The 20,845-nt window shown below is 42.8% G+C and overlaps 1 protein-coding gene across 5 annotated transcripts in view; it reads right to left on the bottom strand.

The window, feature by feature from the left end:
- Positions 1 to 20,845, bottom strand: part of LOC311032026 (uncharacterized protein) — a 56,370-nt gene that overhangs the window by 14,526 nt on the left and 20,999 nt on the right. For all 5 annotated transcript variants that reach the window (XR_014599137.1, XM_084038632.1, XM_084038631.1 and 2 more), the window contains 3 exons: positions 18,468 to 18,544; positions 17,489 to 17,594; positions 11,975 to 12,199 (listed from right to left, as the gene is read on the bottom strand). Coding sequence is in view for 4 of the 5 variants with exons in the window: in XM_084038632.1 (XP_083894758.1) it covers positions 11,975 to 12,199; positions 17,489 to 17,594; positions 18,468 to 18,544 (408 nt within the window). In the remaining variant the exon portion in view is untranslated. The remainder of the gene's footprint in view (positions 1 to 11,974; positions 12,200 to 17,488; positions 17,595 to 18,467; positions 18,545 to 20,845) is intronic.

Consider the following 20,845-nt stretch of genomic DNA (forward strand, 5'->3'; position numbering starts at 1 on the left):
TTCGTATCTAGTCAACTTGACTTGTTAAAGCTTGATTGATCAAAAAGGAACCTGCGGACCAGCTCCGTGCATCTGTTTGCAAATATCTGGGATGAGAAAGGGGCTGCAGGACGAGGAGGATCGGGAGCAGCACATGCAGCCCCAGCTCAGCCTGCATGGGACCAGATTGAAAAGTCCTCTCCCTTCAAAAGAGACACCAGCGCACATTCACACAGTGGATCAGTGCACCGGTCAATTTGCTGGAGTGAAATGGCAGCTTATGTGAAAGTGAATGGATCCACCTTCACTCTTTCACGTCGAGGCAGACTAAGGTTCCCCGACCATCTGGAGGAGTTGTGACCTCTTGGAGCGGCGCTGACCTTTGGTAGTTTATGAATATTAGACCCTCTATTGGGGGGATTACAGACGTATTATCACAACCCGTTCTCACCCAACATCAAATAGTGCAGCTGGGTCAGCGCTCCTTGGCGTCTGACAGCCATGCTCACTTTGGACCAGGAGACTGCTGTTAAAAGACGGAGACGTTTCACATCAGTCGTTATTAACATCATAACGATAGTCATGTGACCTGTTTATCACTCCCGAGTCGTTAGTTACTCTTTTTCTAAACCTAACTAAGTGCTTTTGGTGCCTCAACCTAACTTCCTAAATTAAAATTCACTTTTAATATAGTTTCCATTTCTGAACATACTTAAATAATTAATTCATTAGCAGATTGAGAGTATGAGAATAAATATATAAACAGTATCCACATTATTAGGGTACAGTTGTACTTTCATGATGCCTATAATGTTCACTTTTTGTTGAAATGATGTAATAGAGTGCTGCAGAAATGAGTCCCAAAACCCTGAAATGAGTCAGAATGATTGCAGTGTGGTTCCCTCATCTTAAAGTCATTGATGCATGTTTTGTAGGCCAAACTGGAAGACAGCGTCGCTCCCTCCGCAAAACGCCAACGGGACTTTTAGATCACTGCATAAGATAAGCTCTGTGGCAAACAAACGCTTCATTCAGCAAGATAATATTCACAAATAGACAACACTTCTGTCATTTGTGGATTGCCAGGAGTGAAACGCTAACATTAGGCTAGAAAACAAACCAAGGTCACATGACTTCAGGTCAGGACCACTGAGCTAAAGGCAGACTAGATGGCATCATGACGCAGACTCATTTAGCCACTTAAAGGTTAAAAATTCACGAGTGGGGTATTTACTGATGTATTTTATGTTGTAGAACAAAATGTTAGGATATATTAAGCTTGTGTTAACCACGAAGGCATCCAACCCATAACCATCCCTACAGCACTCTATACTAATATGAGAGTGAGCTGTATTATATGTTTATCGTCTGGAGAATGTAGTATGTTCATCTCGAGTCCATACTTGGTCTGCTTTTCTCTTTTTTCACCCTGTACCTCCACCACAGTGGGCAGACATGGATTGCTCTTGGGAGACATTAGACAGTGGTGGGATCACCGAAACCCCTTTAAAACATGTAAAAAATAAAATAATAATTCAAAAGCACGTCTCTGTAAAGGTTTGCGTACGAAACAACCGTCTGTTAAGATCAAATCATCTGGGCCACCGATCAGTACCAGTAAAAGCCCAACCAAACCTGTATAAAATAATATTATCTAATTGCATATATATGTCAGCTGATAACTGACAATAAACTGAAGTATAGAATTGCACAAACATCTTTTCAAACAGTGTCAGCATTATGTAGTTTGTCCCCCAGAGAGTACAGACAAGTTTATTTCCAGCTGTAAAATGTAAACATTTTTGTTTGATCACATCATAAATCTAACACTTCTATGATATAAACTGTGATGGTAACTGGGACTAAAGAATAGAGTGTTTACCGAATGACGCAGAGTTTAAGGAAGTTCAACCTCAACATCAGCCCTGACCACAACCTCGCCTGTTCTTGTCTGCACTACAACACACACACACACACACACACACACACACACACACACTGGAGAAGGTCGGGGGTCCCTGGCTGAAGGGAGCACTCCGTCAGGGAATCAGCCGGACAAAAGGTGCAGTGGAGTGAGAGATTGAGGGAGGAAGCGAGGGCGGGTGGAGGAGCAGGACAAAGCCGAGGCAGTAAAGCCTCCTGCCTGATAGCCTTATCTGATTCCACTCCAGCGCTTGATGGCTTTTTTTTCACCCTGCCTTTAAAGAGCACAGGTTGTGCCTTTGGTGTGAAGCCTAGCAGAAAATGTTAATCAAGAGAGGGACTGTGTGGAGAAAGGCGAGAGAAAGGGGAGAGTCACTCTGTTGAGGCCATAATCTGTAATGAGACCGAGGCGATTCAGTTGCAATTGAGAGAGGAAGAATGGGGCCATGATGATGATGAGCAGGGAGGTTCACTCTTTCACTGGCGTTTGTTTTCCTGTTTTGTGCCTTTTTCTCGTGCGGAGTCACCGCTCGTGCAAACAGCCGCGGGTCACAACTCATTTAACGCACACATGGACGTCGTTTTCAATGTCTGCAGCTGACAGGTGAAAAACACCGCTGACTGCTCGTCTGACAAATATTGGTACTCATCTGTGTATGATTTATATTTCCTTTTGTGACCTGAATGCTTTTTTGGGGGGTACAGCCTGAAATGTCTCAGTAGCACTAATATTGAAAGATTCCGTTAAAATGTATTGTTAGATTCATAATTTTGCCATTTTAGATCTGAGTTTGATATATTGATTTAAGAAGTTTGGCTATTGTTAAATGAAAAAAGTTAGCCATTAGTATAAAAGGTATAATATGCAATAATTCCCTTAAAAATGTCGAACTAATCATCACTCATTAGGTGTGTGTGGTGTCTGTATCTGCAGAGACTCTGCCCTCTTTGCTTTGCTGTGTTCAGGATTCATCAGCAAAGAGCATTCAGCCCCTGTGTGGGGGTGTAACCCCCCAGCCAATATGCAGGACGTGCAGGAAGAAGTAGGGGCATTTTCTCATAGACTTCCATACAATTTGACTTGTTTTTGCAACCAGATGACTCGCCCCCTGATGGCCAGTAGAGAGAATTAAGGCATTTCAGGGTTGGCTTCACTTTTCAGAACGACAAGCTTGTAAATAACCAGCATCATTCAGCTTTACAGTACTAGGAGCTCCAGTCAGCAGCGTACTGGGGAAGTTAACGGATGTTTAGCCCAGTTAGTCGGTTTAATTAAGCTCAATGGACCACGAAACTGTGGGCCGACTCTGTTAAACTCAAGTCGGGTTCATCTGTGGATTCACTTCAGACATTTTGATTTACGACGGCATCACCCGAATGTGTCGATTGGCGGAGCGAAACAACAAAAATTCAGAGACCAATTATTCTCCTCATGGCTTTCAGGCTCCTCCCACTGCAGATTCACACTGAGCCAAAGTAACTTATGTTTATCGCTGCATATGTGTGAACAAAGCTCATCTTAGACGATACATAAAGCGAATGATCAAAGTGAGTATTTTAGTCTGTCGTATCTAAGCAACGAGTTTAAGTTAATCAGAGTCTTATGATGGAGGATTACGCTATCAGAAGTATTTCATGATCCTAAGGGGGGGCAATATGCCAGTATATGAATGCCTTATTTGTTAGCATTTTACAGAACTGTGACCCAAAAACTGAGGCGAGTGATTGTGAATTTCGTGTAATCAGTATTGAAAAACATTTAAATCACACCCAGCTCTACTGACTAGTTTGGTGCTTTAATTAAAATTTGATTTAATTTTATTAGAGTGAACCTTCATCACTGACTTGTCAAACAGTGTCAGAGAGCTAGGGTGCAATTTAAAACTAACACACACACACACACACACACACACAGGCACACACACACACACAAACACACAGGCACACACACACACACACACACACACACACACACACACACACACACACAGGGGTCTATTGTGTGTGTTTTTTTTTAACGAGTTCACTTGTTTGCTGCTCTCTTTCCCGCTTAATCCCAGACTTTTGTTTCTGCTCATCATCACACTGTATAAAGTGTCCCACAATTCCTTTAACAAAGGTCACATTCAGCAGTGGAGCGGAGGTGACCCCCTTTTTTTAATAGCAGAAGAATATCAGAGTGCAACATGGCCCACATATATGGCCCTAAAATATGTGATTAAGAGCGCAAATTTAGAGCAAATACTATTCTCACACACACACACACACACACACACACACACACACACACACACACACACACACACACACACACACACACACACACACACACGGAGACAAACAGAGTCTCAACTGATCTTTAACTGCAGCAAATGAGAAATTAGCTTAAGGGATGTTTTGGGTGTAAGTCCTACAACATGTGATGATGCTGTGAATCTACATTAAGGCGATGAGACAAAGTTATAAAATATGAAGTGTGGTTCTGTGAGATAAGGAGGTGAGAGGTCTCCAGCGCCAACGCGGACCTGAAAACCAGGCCAAGCATATCGTTTCACAATAGTCGGAATGAGCTATTGTTGGGCGTTTTTTAACAGGCGTCACATCAAAGGTAAAGACTGAAATCTTATCTGACAAAAGTGTTACAGGAAAAGCAAACCAGCAGGAGGGGAAGTAGAAGTGACTGAGCAGGTTTGAAGGCCGACGAAGCAACGAGACGATGTGCACACGGACAGCAGCTAAACAGTGGTTTGTAGCTGTCAGTGTGATGTCGTGGTTTCGTACTCATCCTTCTATCAGAGTGAAGTTTATTTAAACGTCCGTTTTTACTGAGTTTGATGCGATGACGCAGTAGAAATGTATGCCATACACACTTAACCGAGCCTGTGAAGATTAAAGGATTAAGATTAAAGGATAAGTAAACCGAGTCCCTGTTTCGAACAGTAAAACTGCACATTAACTTTACGTTCCCAGGAGTGATGCTCCCACGTTTATAATCAATGTATAAAGAATATGAAGGCATACTAAACAAAATCACTTCCTATTTACGATGTGCAGAGCAATGAATCTCAACCATTTTGGGGCCCATATCTTATGTGGCTTTTTGTGATTTCTGATTAATCGTTATAATATTTAGATATCTGATTTCACTTTGCATTTAAGTGTCTTTTTCTGTTGATAGGCATCAGAAATATTAATTCTACTTTTATTCCATGTTGTAAAACAACAAAAACATGAAAACTTCCATCAGGGAAGTACATTGTTAGCGGCACGCTACTACACCTCATTTTCTACCCATTAAACACAATTCTGCACTGAGGTATGCAGGTAATACAGGTTCACAGAAGGACGAGCCTGTTGGAGCAATAACATAAAAAACACATTTTTACGTTTTACACACGAGCGTCTCTAGTGGTGCGTTGAACTTGAACTTGGTTTTAACCATGACCATGATCTCCAGTTCATCCTAACAAAGTAGTTTTATTTGTCTGAACTTAAGTGGCAGATTAGAAAATGTACCTACTAATCCTGGTTTGGATGGGCCTTTAATTAATTAATCATTCATCTGATCCAGTATGCATACTGATGCATTACCCCTCTCTCCTCTTAAAACCCTCCTGCCCGTCGACACGGAGCCTTTTGGCTTTCTGAGAGGAAAAGGGATGAAAACTAAACAGAGAAAGGATGGGACTCTTCTTTTGTAGCCAGCAAGGTAACAAAAACAAGCATACCCAACAACACGGTTCAAGAAGAAGAAAACCTATTGTTCATGTCAGTTAAAGTGGGATTATTTTGGTGGATCCTAACAGAATAAAGGATATGAATCATTAAGGAATGGACACACATTCAGACGTTATCAGAGCTTCACAACCTTTTTCCGTCTCTTGTTTATCCTGACGGTAAATACACTTTGGTGCTGATGGTTTCTGTAAAACTAACTGAATGGTAGAGAATCTATCCAATCTAGTGATGTGTAGCATGTCTGCATTGACACAAATGTCCAGGCCTCGAACTGAGACCTGCGTTTATTTGTCACAACGTGCGAGTAGAAGGGACGTCTGATTGGGGCTTTTCATTGAAGTTTTACAGGAATTCACTTTTTAGCGGTGACAGCTTCCTAAAAGGGGTTTCAATGACAAGAGAGAATACTTTTTACAAATACTAAATACAGGTATATCAATATTCTCACTATGGGTTTTCAAAGCAGAATCTGGCAACGTGTCTCTTGAGAGGGTACGACAATCTAAAAGAGGGTGACAATATTTGGCAGCATTCTCCTGCAGGCGCTGTTGTTGCCCCATGAACGCGCAACTCCCCCTGCATTTCCAAAAAGACCAGGAGTGTGTGTGTGTGTGTGTGTGTGTGTGTTTGTGTGTGTGTGTGTGTGTGTGTGTGTGTGTGTTGAAGGGAGGGGGAAGCTCTGGTAGGAAAACAAACAAAGACACACGTAGCCGCCACACTCCTGTGTCTCTGGCTGCACGCCATCGGCCTCACCACAGACCACAACTTATTGCACACACACTTTAAGCGTGGCACACGCACACACACACACACACGCCCACGCCCAATCAGCTCTTGCTGCTGATCCACACTGATATGCCCCCGAGAGTCCAAATCATCTGTTGTATTGCAATAGCAGATCTCCAGAGATAACCTCACAAAGCAAAATCATCTGCTATTATTGCCCCGCCGCTCCTCGACATTGTGCCATTAATAAGGCCATTGTGGAGGGCGCTCTCTGTTTGGACATCATATAATAGACCCTTTGACAGATTTACTTTGCTCTCTCTCCCACTACCCCTTCCCTTTCTCTCTCTCTCTCTTGTGAATACAGCGAGCATATTCCACGCCGCCGCTCATCAATAGACAAGCTGTTTGTTTGCCCAGTCATTCTGGACTGATGGTAAATACATAGAGGTATTCCAGAGCAAAGGCTGAGCAAACAAAGGTTACATAAAGGCACTGTACCCAAACACGCACTAGAGACCCCCCCTGCACACGCACATTCACAAACAGCTCACACTAATGGCCGTAACCTCCTTTCATCTCTCTTTTAAGCGACTGGTCTTTCTTGTTCATTTGGTCGGCAGTACTTGGGTTTTTTTTTTTTTGGCTCATTCGCCGTTTGAAAAACAACAATTAGGTCTGATCTCCACCCACAAGTGGAAGACGGTAATAAAGGCTGGTGATGGTGGTGGGCGGGGTCAACGCGCGGCTGGCTTCAAGGCCGCCAGGTGTTCCACATCAACATTGACGTTCATCAGAGACCTCAGCCCACAGAGTCCCTCACGCAGCACGCAGTCGCTGGTTAACAGGCGACACACAAAGGACAACGCACCTGACGTCAGTATCACCCTGATCTCCACGTCCTCAGCCTGGTTGTCCACCACGGTCACATATTATGGGGCCACGAGGCAAAAATGCCTTTTAGAAATTGGCAGTACTTAAATAAAATACTTGTAAAAAAAAAAATATGAATATCCAAACTATTATTTTAGAAGCGTCTTGATATTTTACTGGGGGGACAGAGCACAAAACAAGCTGTAAACACCGACATGCAGCATTATCACATTTCAGTTGGCTACTCACACACCCAGCAGATTTAAAGCAACATTAGCATTCGTGCTGCTGTGCAAGATAAAGTGTTTTGTGGGGGTTTAGACCTTTTGTTTTTTTTTGCCACTGTGAGAGCAGTGAGAGTGAAACCAAACAGTTTCAGGCCCACAGACTGTAGATAAGCAGTGAGTTGCATTGGTTTTGTGGTAGTGATTTAAATCACAAGGTAGCCCTAAAGCATTCCCTGCATAATAGTTCATTTAAGACTTGAAACTAGCGATCCAGACCATAAACTCACATTTACAATGTTTACTGAGATAATATATCAAGAGAGAATAGGATCATTTTCTCATAGACTTCTATGCAATCATACTTCTTTTTGCACCCAGAAGAGTTGGAAAAGAGAGAATGTAAGTTTAAGGCACTTCAGCGTTGGCTTTACTTTTCAGAACTTTTGACGCCTGATCAGGCCAGAAAACATAAACAATGAGATGAAAGTAGCTGAAATGTTCAGTAAAGCTGAAGAAGCTGCAGTGAGATGTAATTATCTGTGGGTTTGTCGCTATGGGTGACCTCTTAAATATACTTGTTTGATTTTTTTTAATATACTGTATATTGATACTGATTACAGTCGCTTTAAACTAAAAAAAAACTGAAGCTAATGATCGGGGTTGAATGTTGAATGTTTTGAACCATTTTTCTAAAAATAAACTGTATGATTAAAAAAAGAATCTAAGTCCTTTTATTTCAGATATCATGCTTTAACTGATTTGAAATAGCATGTGAACCACAATATCTATATAAGACAATGTACTACTGTATATATACAGAGAAATAATATGCAATAACACTGAATTATCACCCAATAACCTCTCAGGGCTTTTTCCAATATGGTCGACAAGCAAACTCCACTGGAAGAAGCCACTGTAGCAGAATAGATAAACACAAATATGAAACCAGGGCTCAATAAGGGTTGCATACTTGCCGGTGAGAAATAAAATTCCACGTTGGTCGACTAAATCTAGCAGCTCACTTGAAAGAATAAAATACATTGTTTTTTTTTTCAAGAGCTGAGGATGGAAGTAGCTAAGGAATGAGCCAATAAGCTTCCCCAACAGACACTCGCAAGGAATGGCTGTGAGTAAAGATAAAGCTCATGAACTAAAGCGAACATTTTAATTATCCTGGAAACAGAAGTTTAGTTGGATGGATGTGGGCTAAACTTCAGATTCATTTACTTAAATAACGATAACATGACAATCAACTTGGGTCTTGATATTTGATAAGCGCTAATAAATAAAACAAAACAGCACCAGCTTTTCTGGTTTTGAATGACCAAAACAGGGAAACATGTTGATCAGGTGGTATACCATATATGGAAATACAAAAAAATGAAAGAATTCAAGTTCTTTTTTCTTAGATTATGGTTTGCACCAATACCCAACATAATCATAGTACCTCACAGCTTTGAAATGCAGCTCACTGATGTCAGTATTACAAATGTACAGTGGGAGCAGGTTTGACACGACTCATCTCGTCCTGAAAACATAATTACAACTGCTCTCTGTGATTATGTACGTATCCTCTGCTCACTCCAAACACGAGCCGCATGGCAGCAACGCCGTCTGATGATGACCTGGAGGGTCACCGAGTTGAATGGATGGATGGTGGCAGAGTTCAGGAAGTGAACGTTGGGAGTGTGTGCGTGTGCGTGTATGTGCGTGTGTGTGCTTGTGTGTGTGTGTGTGTGTGTGTGTGTGTGTGTGTGTGTGTGTGTGTGTGTGTGTGTGTGTGTGTGTGTGTGTGTGTGTGCGTGTCTGGTGGTTGGGGGGATTCTCTATTTTGGGAATCCTTTGGCAAGTGGTCAGTGCTGGACCGAAAAAGACAATAACATAGAGGCATCTCAGCCCTTTCAGGGCCTAATGAGGGGCCATAGTTACAAGTGTCTGGAGAAGAGGTAGTCCACACACACACACACACACACACACACACACACACACACACAACTTAACAATACAAAAGGACACTGGTGAATATTCAGGCGTGAAAATGAGGATCATATCAGTAAACACTTCATTAAATGTCCTTTAAGCCTAAATCTAATAATTCATCTTAATAACATTGTTTGTTATTGATAAATGAGAGAAAGGGCTCTCTGGTCTGTGTGTCATAGGATATCGACCCAAATCTAACCCTCACCTACACTTATTTATTGTCAGTTATTGATTTTTTAAAAACTCAGTGCTCACAAGGACAATGCTAACACGCTATTTAGCAGATGTAATGTTAACCAATTTCTCTGTGCTAGTTTAGTATGTAAGCATGCAAACATTTGCAAATTAGTACTAAACCCAAAGCCCAGCTGAACCTGATGAGAATAGCATTAGCTTTACACACATTTGGTCAAAACCCCCAAATGTGGACCTGACACTGGCTCTAAATAAACAGAGGATAGCTAATGTTATTACAATTCAATTCATCCTTGTGGGAACATGAACGTTAATGGAAAACCATTCACAAATATCAATCACATGGTGGCGCTAGAGGAAAAGTCACGGGAGCACCAAAAACATTCGGATTCATCCTCTGGGGAACATGAATATCTTTTCTAACTTGTTGAGATAATTCCCATGGACACACTGTCATCACCATAAAGCCCCTGCTACTAGCGTTATCGTAAATGTAACCCTGCATCTCTAAACCAACCTGTAGCCTGACATCACTTTGTAAAACTCCACCTGGTATTAACATGAATACAAGGACACCAGAGTCCATGTTCCTGTAATAACAAAAGCTTTGCATTAGTAATAATCTAGCAGCAGAGTAGTGAAACAGCTGCAGCGTTCTTCATCCTGCTTGATTATCGTCTGAACAAACCTGTCCAATCAGTCCCATTCATGGGTGCCAGCACTCACGGGACAACTCTGACCTGCCTGACCTCTGCAGAGGGCCAGCCCCTCTGCCTTGACCTGAGGTGTGGACGCTTATTGTCGGACCCGCCGGCGCCGGCCCACTCACAAAGGCTTGGATGCCAGAAATTAGGCACTTGAGGAAAACTGGAGAACTCCTGGCTAAACTCCCATATGCAAAAAAAAGGCAATTCTATAACAAATCAAGTGCTGTAATTGAGGGGACATTTTTAGAGTCGAGAGGAGTGTTGGTAAATGTGTCGGCCGTTTGTGTTTTTGCTCGCAGTCTTTTGTGTGACCTCAAAACAAAGAAGAAGACAAAGAAGCGCGATGGCAAGCAGAGTTCCATTTAGCCTTCAAATATGGCTGAGTTGGGAAACCCTTGATTCTCTTCAACTGGGATCTCTGTCTTCTTATATCTATTTATTAAAATTATTGATTTTTTAATCAAAATCTCCTCAGCTGCTTCATTGAAGTCTCCAGTGGAGTTTTAATGAGCCAATAGACAGTAATCGACCCCAGAAGCCTTAAAATGAATGACATTCTGTTGACAAGATCATTTAAATTTGACCCAAACCAACCGTGAAGCATCCGTGGCTTCAAGACTGGAGGTTAAGTACAGTAACCTCATGTGGAGGTTGTCATATGTTGAGCTTAGCTGTATTGGCTAATGGCGTCATCTGGGGTATCTTTATTGGTAACAATAAAACACAGGGGGAGAGCAGGGAAATGGGAATTCATATACCGAGCACATATATAATGCAAATAGTGCAGCTAGAGTGATATATGCTATTAATAGCACTTGGGAAGAAGGGAATGTGGAATATTGTAGTCTTCTTAACTGGTGACCTCATATGGTATTTGAAGGCCCTGTATGCACTGAACGTATAGACATCACCTGGAGGAGCTGTATATATCAGTTCAGTTGGACCGAACATTAAACAGACTTTAGCCTGCCAGCTCCTCAGTACAAAGTCTGATTGAGCCCATGTGTGAATAAAGCCGCTCATTGTCCGGAGAATTCATAGCAAGCGAGTGGGCGTGCTGATGATGTTTCTATTATGCGGCTGATTCAAAACAGGAAAAAACATAATTTACACAAAGACGCCCACGAAAATGATGAGATTCGGAAACTTCTGCTGGTTAGGGTCGACGCCAAAACCGTTAAATAATTTCAAGGAGCGGAAAAGGACTCAGTTGTTCATGACCGACTTAAGAACTGGCTACGTGAAGACGGTGTAATCCTCCTGAACGTTCGACCCGGGCACCACCTTCACCAAACAAGAGACACGGCATGGACGATCCCCAGTTGTGTGTGATGGGAGATCAGGTCCGGGGTTCATGTGAGCAAACAGTTTACGATAGGTTTAGGTTAATAGCTTTACTAATTGGTTTAGTGGAAGTAGATGGTTTTTATGTCTTGTTTGCTCCACAAATACAAAAAGTCCACAATATAGAGAATTTAAACCATTCAGGCTGCAGCTCTACAACAAGGCAATCATAGATATTTAGGATGTACATATGTTAGAAAATAACATAATAATAATATGAAAATGAGCTGTGCTTTGTTTTCATTTTTAAATCTAATTTTCCTTCGATAATAAACTCACAGTCTTCGAAGTTGGAGCGACCGTTGTTGCTATTTGGCATCTCATCCTCCAGTTTGGAAAGCAAGTTCAGCACCTTTGTTTTCCTCTCCTCCAGCCTTCTGTCCTTATCAGTTCTGTGGTCGAGACTCCCGAGGCCCCTTCCTTCAGCTGAGGGCCCGACCTGGTCCCCCCAGGCTGGATAATTGGCCTCCTCCTCGGCGGGGCCCCCTTCGTCTGTGCTCGAACCTGAAGCAGAGAGATACAATATAAAATACATGAAGTCTGTTTGCTGATGCTCAGCACAGGGATTAACTTTTTTTAAATAAAAACACGGCAATCACCAGTCCTGAACGAGAAAACACATCCGTAGTCTTGGTCGTCTATGAGGAAGTAGCCACTCAATACAAAATCATTAAAACCATTTCACTTCCTTTTATAAACACCAATTTCCATCACATTGTTCTCCTAAAAGCCACAGTCACATCTCCCTTCAGGCCTTTCAGAGTCTCACTAAGGAGCGGACGCTCTCCCTGAAATTTAAACAGCCATCCATTTTGTCACTGACCAGCCAATTAAGAGCCCCATTATCTGTGAATATAAAGTGGACAGAATACACTTCTTGGTGTAGCAGAGCTGAGACAAAGAGCACCATCAATGCAGACTCGAGCTTAAGGAGGTCTCCGAATGTCTTTTATAACCTTTCCATGAAAAGTTTGGGACTCTTTTCTTTACTTTTACAGCGTGAGCGTTGCTCGTGTGTGCAACAGGAGCGATAATTCAAATGCGATGCATTGGGAGATGGTTGGATTCATTAGGGGGAGAAAGCTTGACCAGTCGAGTAGGTGACAGGCAGCCGATTCATCAAGCCTTCCTGACTGGGTGGCGTGGATTCATGTGTCCCGTCAGTGAGCGGACGGAGGTCAGCAGCCCAGATTGATGGAGCCACGTCTCATTGGACAGGCCGTCTTCCACCACACTGCACACAATCACACGCTCCCGTCAGCCTCAACGTCCTGCTGGAGGCTCAATGTCACCAAAACAGACAACGGGATGAGAAATGAGTTCATCGAGAGAGAGCAGAACTCATCATTTCTTGTGTTTTTTTTTCCCCACAATGCAACATTTTTATATAGCTTTTATATAGCTTTTGTATAGTTTCTAATGTATGTTTAATGTATAATGTATGTTCTATGTATGTTATTGCTACTGGATGCTTAAATTTCCTTCGGGATCAATGAAGTATCTATCTATCTATCTATCTATCTATCTATCTATCTATCTATCTATCTATCTATCTATCTATCTATCTATCTTTGTATTTATTTAATTTAATTCATCCGTTTCATTTTTCAATTAAATTATGAATCGTTTAATCTATAAAATATCTTAATATAGTATAACATGCTTGTCATTAGTGAAGGATAGAGACAGAGATTCAGGCTCAGGCCCAAAATGACCCTAAATATAAATCAAGTTAAAACTTTTTGATAATCAATTTCCTCTTGAGGAAATAATTGACTCATTATTTAACTCATTATTTCAGCACTGGTTAAAATCGATAAGTGCAAACCGTTCCTGTAATACACACTCTTTAAAGAGGACGAAACTGCTACTAAAATTATTCAGGGTTGGGATTCCTCCCTTCCAAACCCTCCTATCCTAACCTCCAACACGGCCTAATCCATGAATGCACAGCAGTGATTATTGGTCAGTTCAAGCTGGAGACAAGAGCCCATCTAAAACACACAGAGCAGGTTACCATACCAACCACAGCATCTGAACACAGCAGATAGCTGGATTTGGCTCCGAGTGGAGTCAAATCCCCTCGCTGATCTGGAAAAGGGCCGCTGAAGACAATAAATACACACACACACACACACACGAACACCACCCACCCTCCGTCCCCACTCTCCAACACACACACCGCCTGCCCTTTACCATCCTGCACACCACGCAGAGGCAAGAAGGTTGGACTTGTATCTCTTTCTTTGCATGTTTGAGAAAGGGATGAGCATCAGCGAGACAATCAGCGTGCCGAGGCCATTCACTGATGCCACCCAGAGCTTTCACTCATCTATCTGCTGAAAGAATGGCAGAATAGGAGCAGGGTGGAGTAAAAAGGAAAATCCTCGCCAATTTATTATTCATGGGAAGGGGATTTTCCTTTCAGGGCTCTTTTATCGAAGCCTTTCCCAACACGTCACCCTCTCTATCAGCCCTGACAAGTGCCAATCAAAGAGCTTGAGTCCAGGTTTTTGGGGAAACGCTGAAGGATTTCGGAGACAATAGCCAATGAGTCCACAGTGGCTGTGGCTTAGAGACAATGGTGACATGGCTACACTGTCAGTGTGTGGTCTTCTGGGGGGGAAACGATCCTCGCTTAGTACACGACTAATCTCTGCTTGCACCATCTCTGTCTTTCTGGAGGCTAATCTGTCCCGTAGCTTCCTCAGCTTTCAGGAACAATTCACCAGGGTCAGTTCAGATTACTGCTCTTTGTGGCCCCGCACATCGCTACATTCATTTGGACGCTAACATCTTTAGTAGCAGCTGAATGCTAAACACTGGAGTGAACACGGAGTGACCGGGGCAGCGGGGAAACAGTCATGAAACAATTATGAGGGGAGGGATTATTCTACCTATGAATTCCCGATTAGCAGGAATGGACAAAGGTCTTAACATGAGCCTCACTGGCGAGAAGAAGCATCACTTAGCAGCTGATTTCTGGCTTCGCTTTAATCTCAGAATTGATCAACTTTTGGTCGATTTATCCAAAGACGGGCTCTTCATTGATATGTAAAATATCTTATCCTTAAATTTGAAAATGGACTGTTTTCAGAAGAATAGTTTAAGGGGCATTGAAACCATCATATAATGTCTTCCCTGTGGCTCCAGACAAAAAAATGGTTATTCTAATGCATTATGGGAAATGTATCGGTGGGTACGGTGGTTTTGGAGCTTCCCTGATACCAGGTACTTAAAGTGAGGATATCTTGGTGTCTGTTATGTTGTCATTCTGTCTGAAGCCTTAAAATTACACATAACATTTTGATCCATTGTTAATATGAAATCAGCTTTAAATTTACTGATAGAAATAAAAAAAAAAGAAATGTTTGGCACTTTTGCTTAATAAATAACAAATTATGAATTGAATTTAAACCATTTCAACTCAAATATACATTTTCAACCTATCTTCCCTAAATCTAAATGTTAATCAGCAGTTGGTCATGTGAACTAATCAACTATTCCAGACGTAAATGGTGCCACAAGCCCATTTTCTCCACTGTCTCACATACGCCGAGTCATAATGGGGTCATCCCCTCCATTACTCGGGAGCCCCATTCAAAGGGCTGAACAGCTCGCACCTCCAGGGTAACCAAATCTCACCTATCCACACAAAGACATGCCACACACTGGGCATCTTTGAGAGACGGTGTGACCTCAGGCGTGACCCCTCCACGCCCTGCTGATGACCCCCCCTCCCCTTCCTCCTCCCTAAGAGTGTGACCATGCCTTTGGCCTCCAAAAGGTCAGAGCACACAAGCCATCACCGAGATCCTCTGGGTGACGTCTTTCTTCATTAGTCCGGTTTGTCTAATTCCTACGGGGCAGTTAAACAGGGAGCGCTTTGTCGGGAAATGTGTAAGGAGCTAAAACAGCTGCATTTTAAAGCTGAAGGGAATCTCAGACATTGTATGCTCCGACAATGGATGTACAATGTATACGTTTAACAAGCTAATAAATCAATCACTCTTTGTAAAGGAAAGGCTGTTAAATGATATAAAACTCATTACTCGTTCCAGGGATGACAGGGGTGTGGTCACACAAGTAACATATGAGTAACATCCTGCACAGTAGAGGTCAACAAGTGTCTGTATATAAATGTACACATTCCTGGGCCCTTGAACAAACCCCTGAATCAGTCATCATTCATCATTAAGTTTGCCTTTCAATTAAAAGAGTGCTTTTGCACCTCCATGTATTCGGGTGGCTTTAGAGTTATAGGGGAAAGTGGCAGCGAGCACGGTTTCAAATCTTTAATAGTATCAGGTGTACAGTAGCGGCAAGGACAAAAGAATCAAAGCACCGCCACTCACGGATAAAGGATTTGTGTGTGTGTGTGTGTGTGTGTGTGTGTGTGTGTGTGCAAAAAAAAAAACATTTTTTCAGCTAGAAGTAAATGTTAGGGACTTAAAGAAACTGTGAAATGTGAAACAAACAAAGCATACAGGCAGAGATGTCCTGATTCTTAGTCCATACAATGGCTAACACATAAAAAATGCACGATTCTACATTTCCTATAATGCGATTCAATAGTATTTCTTTAGACCGCTTTAGCAGAAAGGGGCTGAACATTTCCCCTCTTTTGCTCCCGTGATGCTAGCGTGCTACCTGAAATCACACACTGGGTGCCGTTCTTTGGTCCAATCTGAAATAACGTAACGGTTTCACAGGATGGACAGTAATTCCCATGACATGTAGGTTTGACATGTAAAACTGCTGCCTTCACTTTTCAGCAGCCCTGAAAACACAATCAGGTCCTGTGATGCAATCACGTTTTATGCTAACCAGGATGATGCATCATTCCATAAATAAACGTTTGGAAAGGTGATGGAGGGTGTTTCAGGTGGCCTTCAACAGCTGAGAAACACGTTTCTTTGAAGCACATTGAAACCTTAAATGCCTGCAGGATCATTGTGATGCAAGTTTTGTGGAAAGAGTGTGTTTTGATAGATTGTCACAGCAGAGCCTTATCTACAGTTCAACCTTCCTTCACTCCTGCATTTCATTAAAAAAAAGAACAATAATCAAGCAAACTTGAACATCAGCCATGTTGGATCAGAAAGATACATCACTGTGCCTCTAAACGGTTAGCTGCAGCTCGGCCCTCGGACATATCAATCTCTGATATGGTGGATGCATTTGTGACATCCTCGAGGATGACAGCACACCATGGACGATTAGCGTTATAGAACGATGACTGATGCTGGACGAGGGAGTCACCGGAGAGAAAGTCTGACAGATGTGGTGAAATGTAGATGGGAGGGAAAAGAGCCAGCTATTAGCTCAAGGGTTGCTCACATTTCCATGTTCGTCGACCTTTTTCCCGTCTCGCACTGCCAGCTTTCCAGTGTTTGTGGTCCGTACAGTAAGCGCTGCTTCTGAACCATCACTCATGAATGTACACAAGCCGGCCACACAGGTGAAGGTGATACCGCGAGCCAGCTGGCCCAAGCAAGGATTAGCGGGCTTAAGTGTACCGGAGGTGAGGGAACGCCAAACACAGAGCTGACAGTGAGGAGACAATGGCTCCTCATAAACCAGAGCAGACGGGAACTGAGTGGGCTTTTACTGGATCAGACGCTAATGGTGAAGACGGGCTCTTGTATTGATTAACTATTGTTGTTATAGGCTCTTCAGAGAGAGAGAGAGAGAAAGAGAGAGCACTAGTTTAAATGGAGAGGTAATATTTCATAGCAGCACACTGATCAAGAGAAATAATTATTTTCTGGTGAGGTTTAAGGGATACTGTACCGTGATTGGACATGCAGGGAGAATGGGCAGATCTGAACATGTCACATGACGGACTCGGGTCTATAATCCATGAAGACGGTGAACCGGAACCTCCTTCAGAATGATCCTGCAAGAAAAGATATTTTATATATTTATATTATATGTTTAAATGTATGTTAGATGTTGTAGAACATCCCAAACAAAAATAAAACCTGTTCCTAACACTAACCCAGAACCGGCAGCCTCTGGTTTGTCGCTCTCTGCTCCTTATAAATCATCCAGTGTGTGGATACTTGGTTCAGTGAGGTGCATTATGCAAATGGTTGTATGAATCCTACTCCGAGCACTCCAGCACGTCATTGTGGTTCAGCATAATTGCAGGGGGCTTATGAGTCTCATTCATGCTTTTCAGGGGCCCTCTCTCATTCGTCATAAAGGGGAGATTAATCGTAGATCACGTGGAGCACCTGCGTCCATTCCACTGCAGCCCAGCATGCACAAGCCCCGTTTACCCCCCTGACCCCTCAACCCCTGTCTGATCCTAGCAGTGGTGCATCCTCTAAAAGAATCCCACCGTGTCGGGCGTTCAGCCAAGCGTACCCCCCTGCGACACAGCAATGAGCTGTTGTAAAAGACTGCCTGCTCCTGTACAGTCAGGCCTCCCCCCTCCTGCAGCCCGTGACTGATTAACCACACACCTGCTGCACGCCGCGTGCCCTCTGTTATATTGTGTCTCAATTATCAACAACAATTTGGCTCTTCTAACTAGAATGACAGTTATAAATGCATGCCAGTTCAAGTTTGTAAAAGGGGGTCTTTGTGTAGGAGGGAAAGTGTGTGCGCCAGGTTCGGGGGTTATTGTCTGACAGGAGTCGATTCTCCGAGGTCTAGTGTTTGCTCACGACAAGGCGCAGTCCTGCCTTTGGAGGAAATCTGATAGATGAACGGAGGAGGGGGGTAGAGAGTGAAAAGCAGTTTACCAAAGGGCAGCGGCACTCACCGATTTGTTCTCCTGGACTTTCCTTGCTGAGTCGCACCTTTCAGAGAAGCCGCCAGCTGTGAGGGGCCTCACAACACCTGACAAAACCACACAGGGCACAGCGTCAAGCCAAGAGGAGAGGAAGCGATTGTGTGTTTGCCGTCGTGGTGCAGGCAGGCAGGCAGGCAGGCAGGCAGGCGTGTCCACCCGTGCATGTGTGTACATAAGTGTTAGCCTCCGGCGCACACTTACATGCACTTGTCTTTTGTACTTAAGTGTGTGTGCACAGATATGAGTAATGTAGTGTATTAGTTCCAATTATGGCTCTTAACCACCGAGCAAATAATGGCAAAAAATAGAGCAACAAAACCCGAGTGGAGCACCTGTCTACAGGAGCGTGCCAGGTGCAAACATTGTTCTGGAGATACAGAGAGAGGAAGGACAGGCTTCCAGCAAACGCAGACGGATTTGCTCTTGTTGTAAAACAAAACCACCATGGTTATCATATTTTCTCTTTTGCTGGTAAAGATTAAATAAGTGTCATCCCACCAAGTGGAAAGGCCACATCTGTTTTAACACTGGAAGGCAGAGCAAAGGGCTGCTGTACAGCAGGGTCGCTGAATTATACAACAAGGACAATCTTGGATAATTCCATCTCAAAATAATTCATGGTCACACTTGCTGTACGGTGTTTCCCATTAGTAACCTTAACTGTGGACCGCCAAAGTCTATTTGGTCATAATGAACCGAAAACACATCGACACTTCTAAACCGGTGGCTTGGCTGGACCTCAGCTATAGTTGGGCTCGCTGACTGCTCGCTACGTCCCAGTGTGACTGTCGACTGAGGAAGACGGTCCTCGATCCGCGGCTCTTGAAACACAGACCCCGTCTCGTTAACAACGCTTTGCGTCATCGCCATTCAACCAATGTATAGTTAAAGGGAAAACAAGTATAAATACATTAAAAATGCATGAATGCACTTCTCACTTTAATGTTGCAGCTGGTAACGATGGAGCTAATTTTAACTACTTTATATACTTAATAATTTAACTTCCTAACAATCCATCATAGTTTGTAAGTTGACTGAAGACTCTGAATAATAACAGTAACCAATATTGTCAAATAAATATAGTGAAGTTAAACAATTTTTCCCTCTGATGTGCAATAGAGTTGAAGGATAATGTTACAAACAATAAAAGTACTCAAGTAAAGTGCATGTACAATTGTACTTAAATACTTGAGTAGCCTGAATGTGCCTAGTTACATTCTACTACAGTTAAAACAAAAGCACAACGTTCTTCATATATATTGCCTCTTAATGTTACTCTCAAACTTAGAACCCGGCAGAACCACGGCTAACGTTCCCCCTCTCCTGTTCTACTTAAATACGCTGTGTTGTTGTTGACCTATTGTCAGATCATCAACATCAGCCATTTTCACATCCACCTCATTTCCCTGGTAACATTATAACGACTGAATTCCTCCACTTCTCTACACAGGGCATCACTGATTCTATAAGCCGACAATAACAACAATGACAGAAATCATTGAGGTGCGTTGCATTGGGATAGAAACTAATCTCAACAAAATATATCTCAATAAATGGACAAATAAACTATCTGCATACCATTAAAATGAGAGATGTTCTTGTATCATTTGGTTGAACTGAACCTTTTTTAACGTCTACAGTGTTTATCTCACTGCCCGACGTGTTATCAGACTCCTAGCTCCGGCTATCTTAGTCGGACTTTCCCGGTTAATGATCCACTCCACTAGCGGTTTGATCTTTATTAATATGGCACATCCAGATATCCCTATAAACCTTTCCTCTAAGCTGCCACACCTTCAGGGAAAAGCAGTTAAGAGCTCGTAGCGGCATGCCTGGGAGCAGATGAGAGGCGGTATCACGGCTCGTTAAAAGAAAAGCCGCTTGACGCCATAAAGGCATCGCTTACTCTCAAGGCCGGCCGCGGACGGAGAACGCACACCTCCAGTGTTGTGTTTTTCACCCCACACACGCACACCTGTCTGTCTGCTCCCTGTTATTAAAGTGACGGTTTCTTGCTTATCAAACGATCTCATTCAAACTGTCAGAAAGTATTGTCAGAGCAGAATGTTTGTATTTAGTGGACTGAGATTGCTTGTCAGTCACAATGGACTTCATCAACACACTCGCAGATACTAGTCGGCTCCATAAGGACGTTTCAAGACTTAGAGAGGAAACTTGATGCTGCCTTCTGAGTGTGACTTCCTCTTTTGGCTCTTGGCATTAACAACGATATCTGGATGTTTTTGCTGCGTTTAATCCTGGCATTAAAATGTGTACAATATGTTGCATTCCCTCAAACTTCGATCAACATCATCCCTCTAAAGTTCTTGTAGGTCTTGTAGGCGAAG

The sequence above is a fragment of the Eutrigla gurnardus genome, assembly GCF_963514095.1.
Source record: "Eutrigla gurnardus genome assembly, chromosome: 21".
Lineage (NCBI taxonomy): Eukaryota > Metazoa > Chordata > Actinopteri > Perciformes > Triglidae > Eutrigla > Eutrigla gurnardus.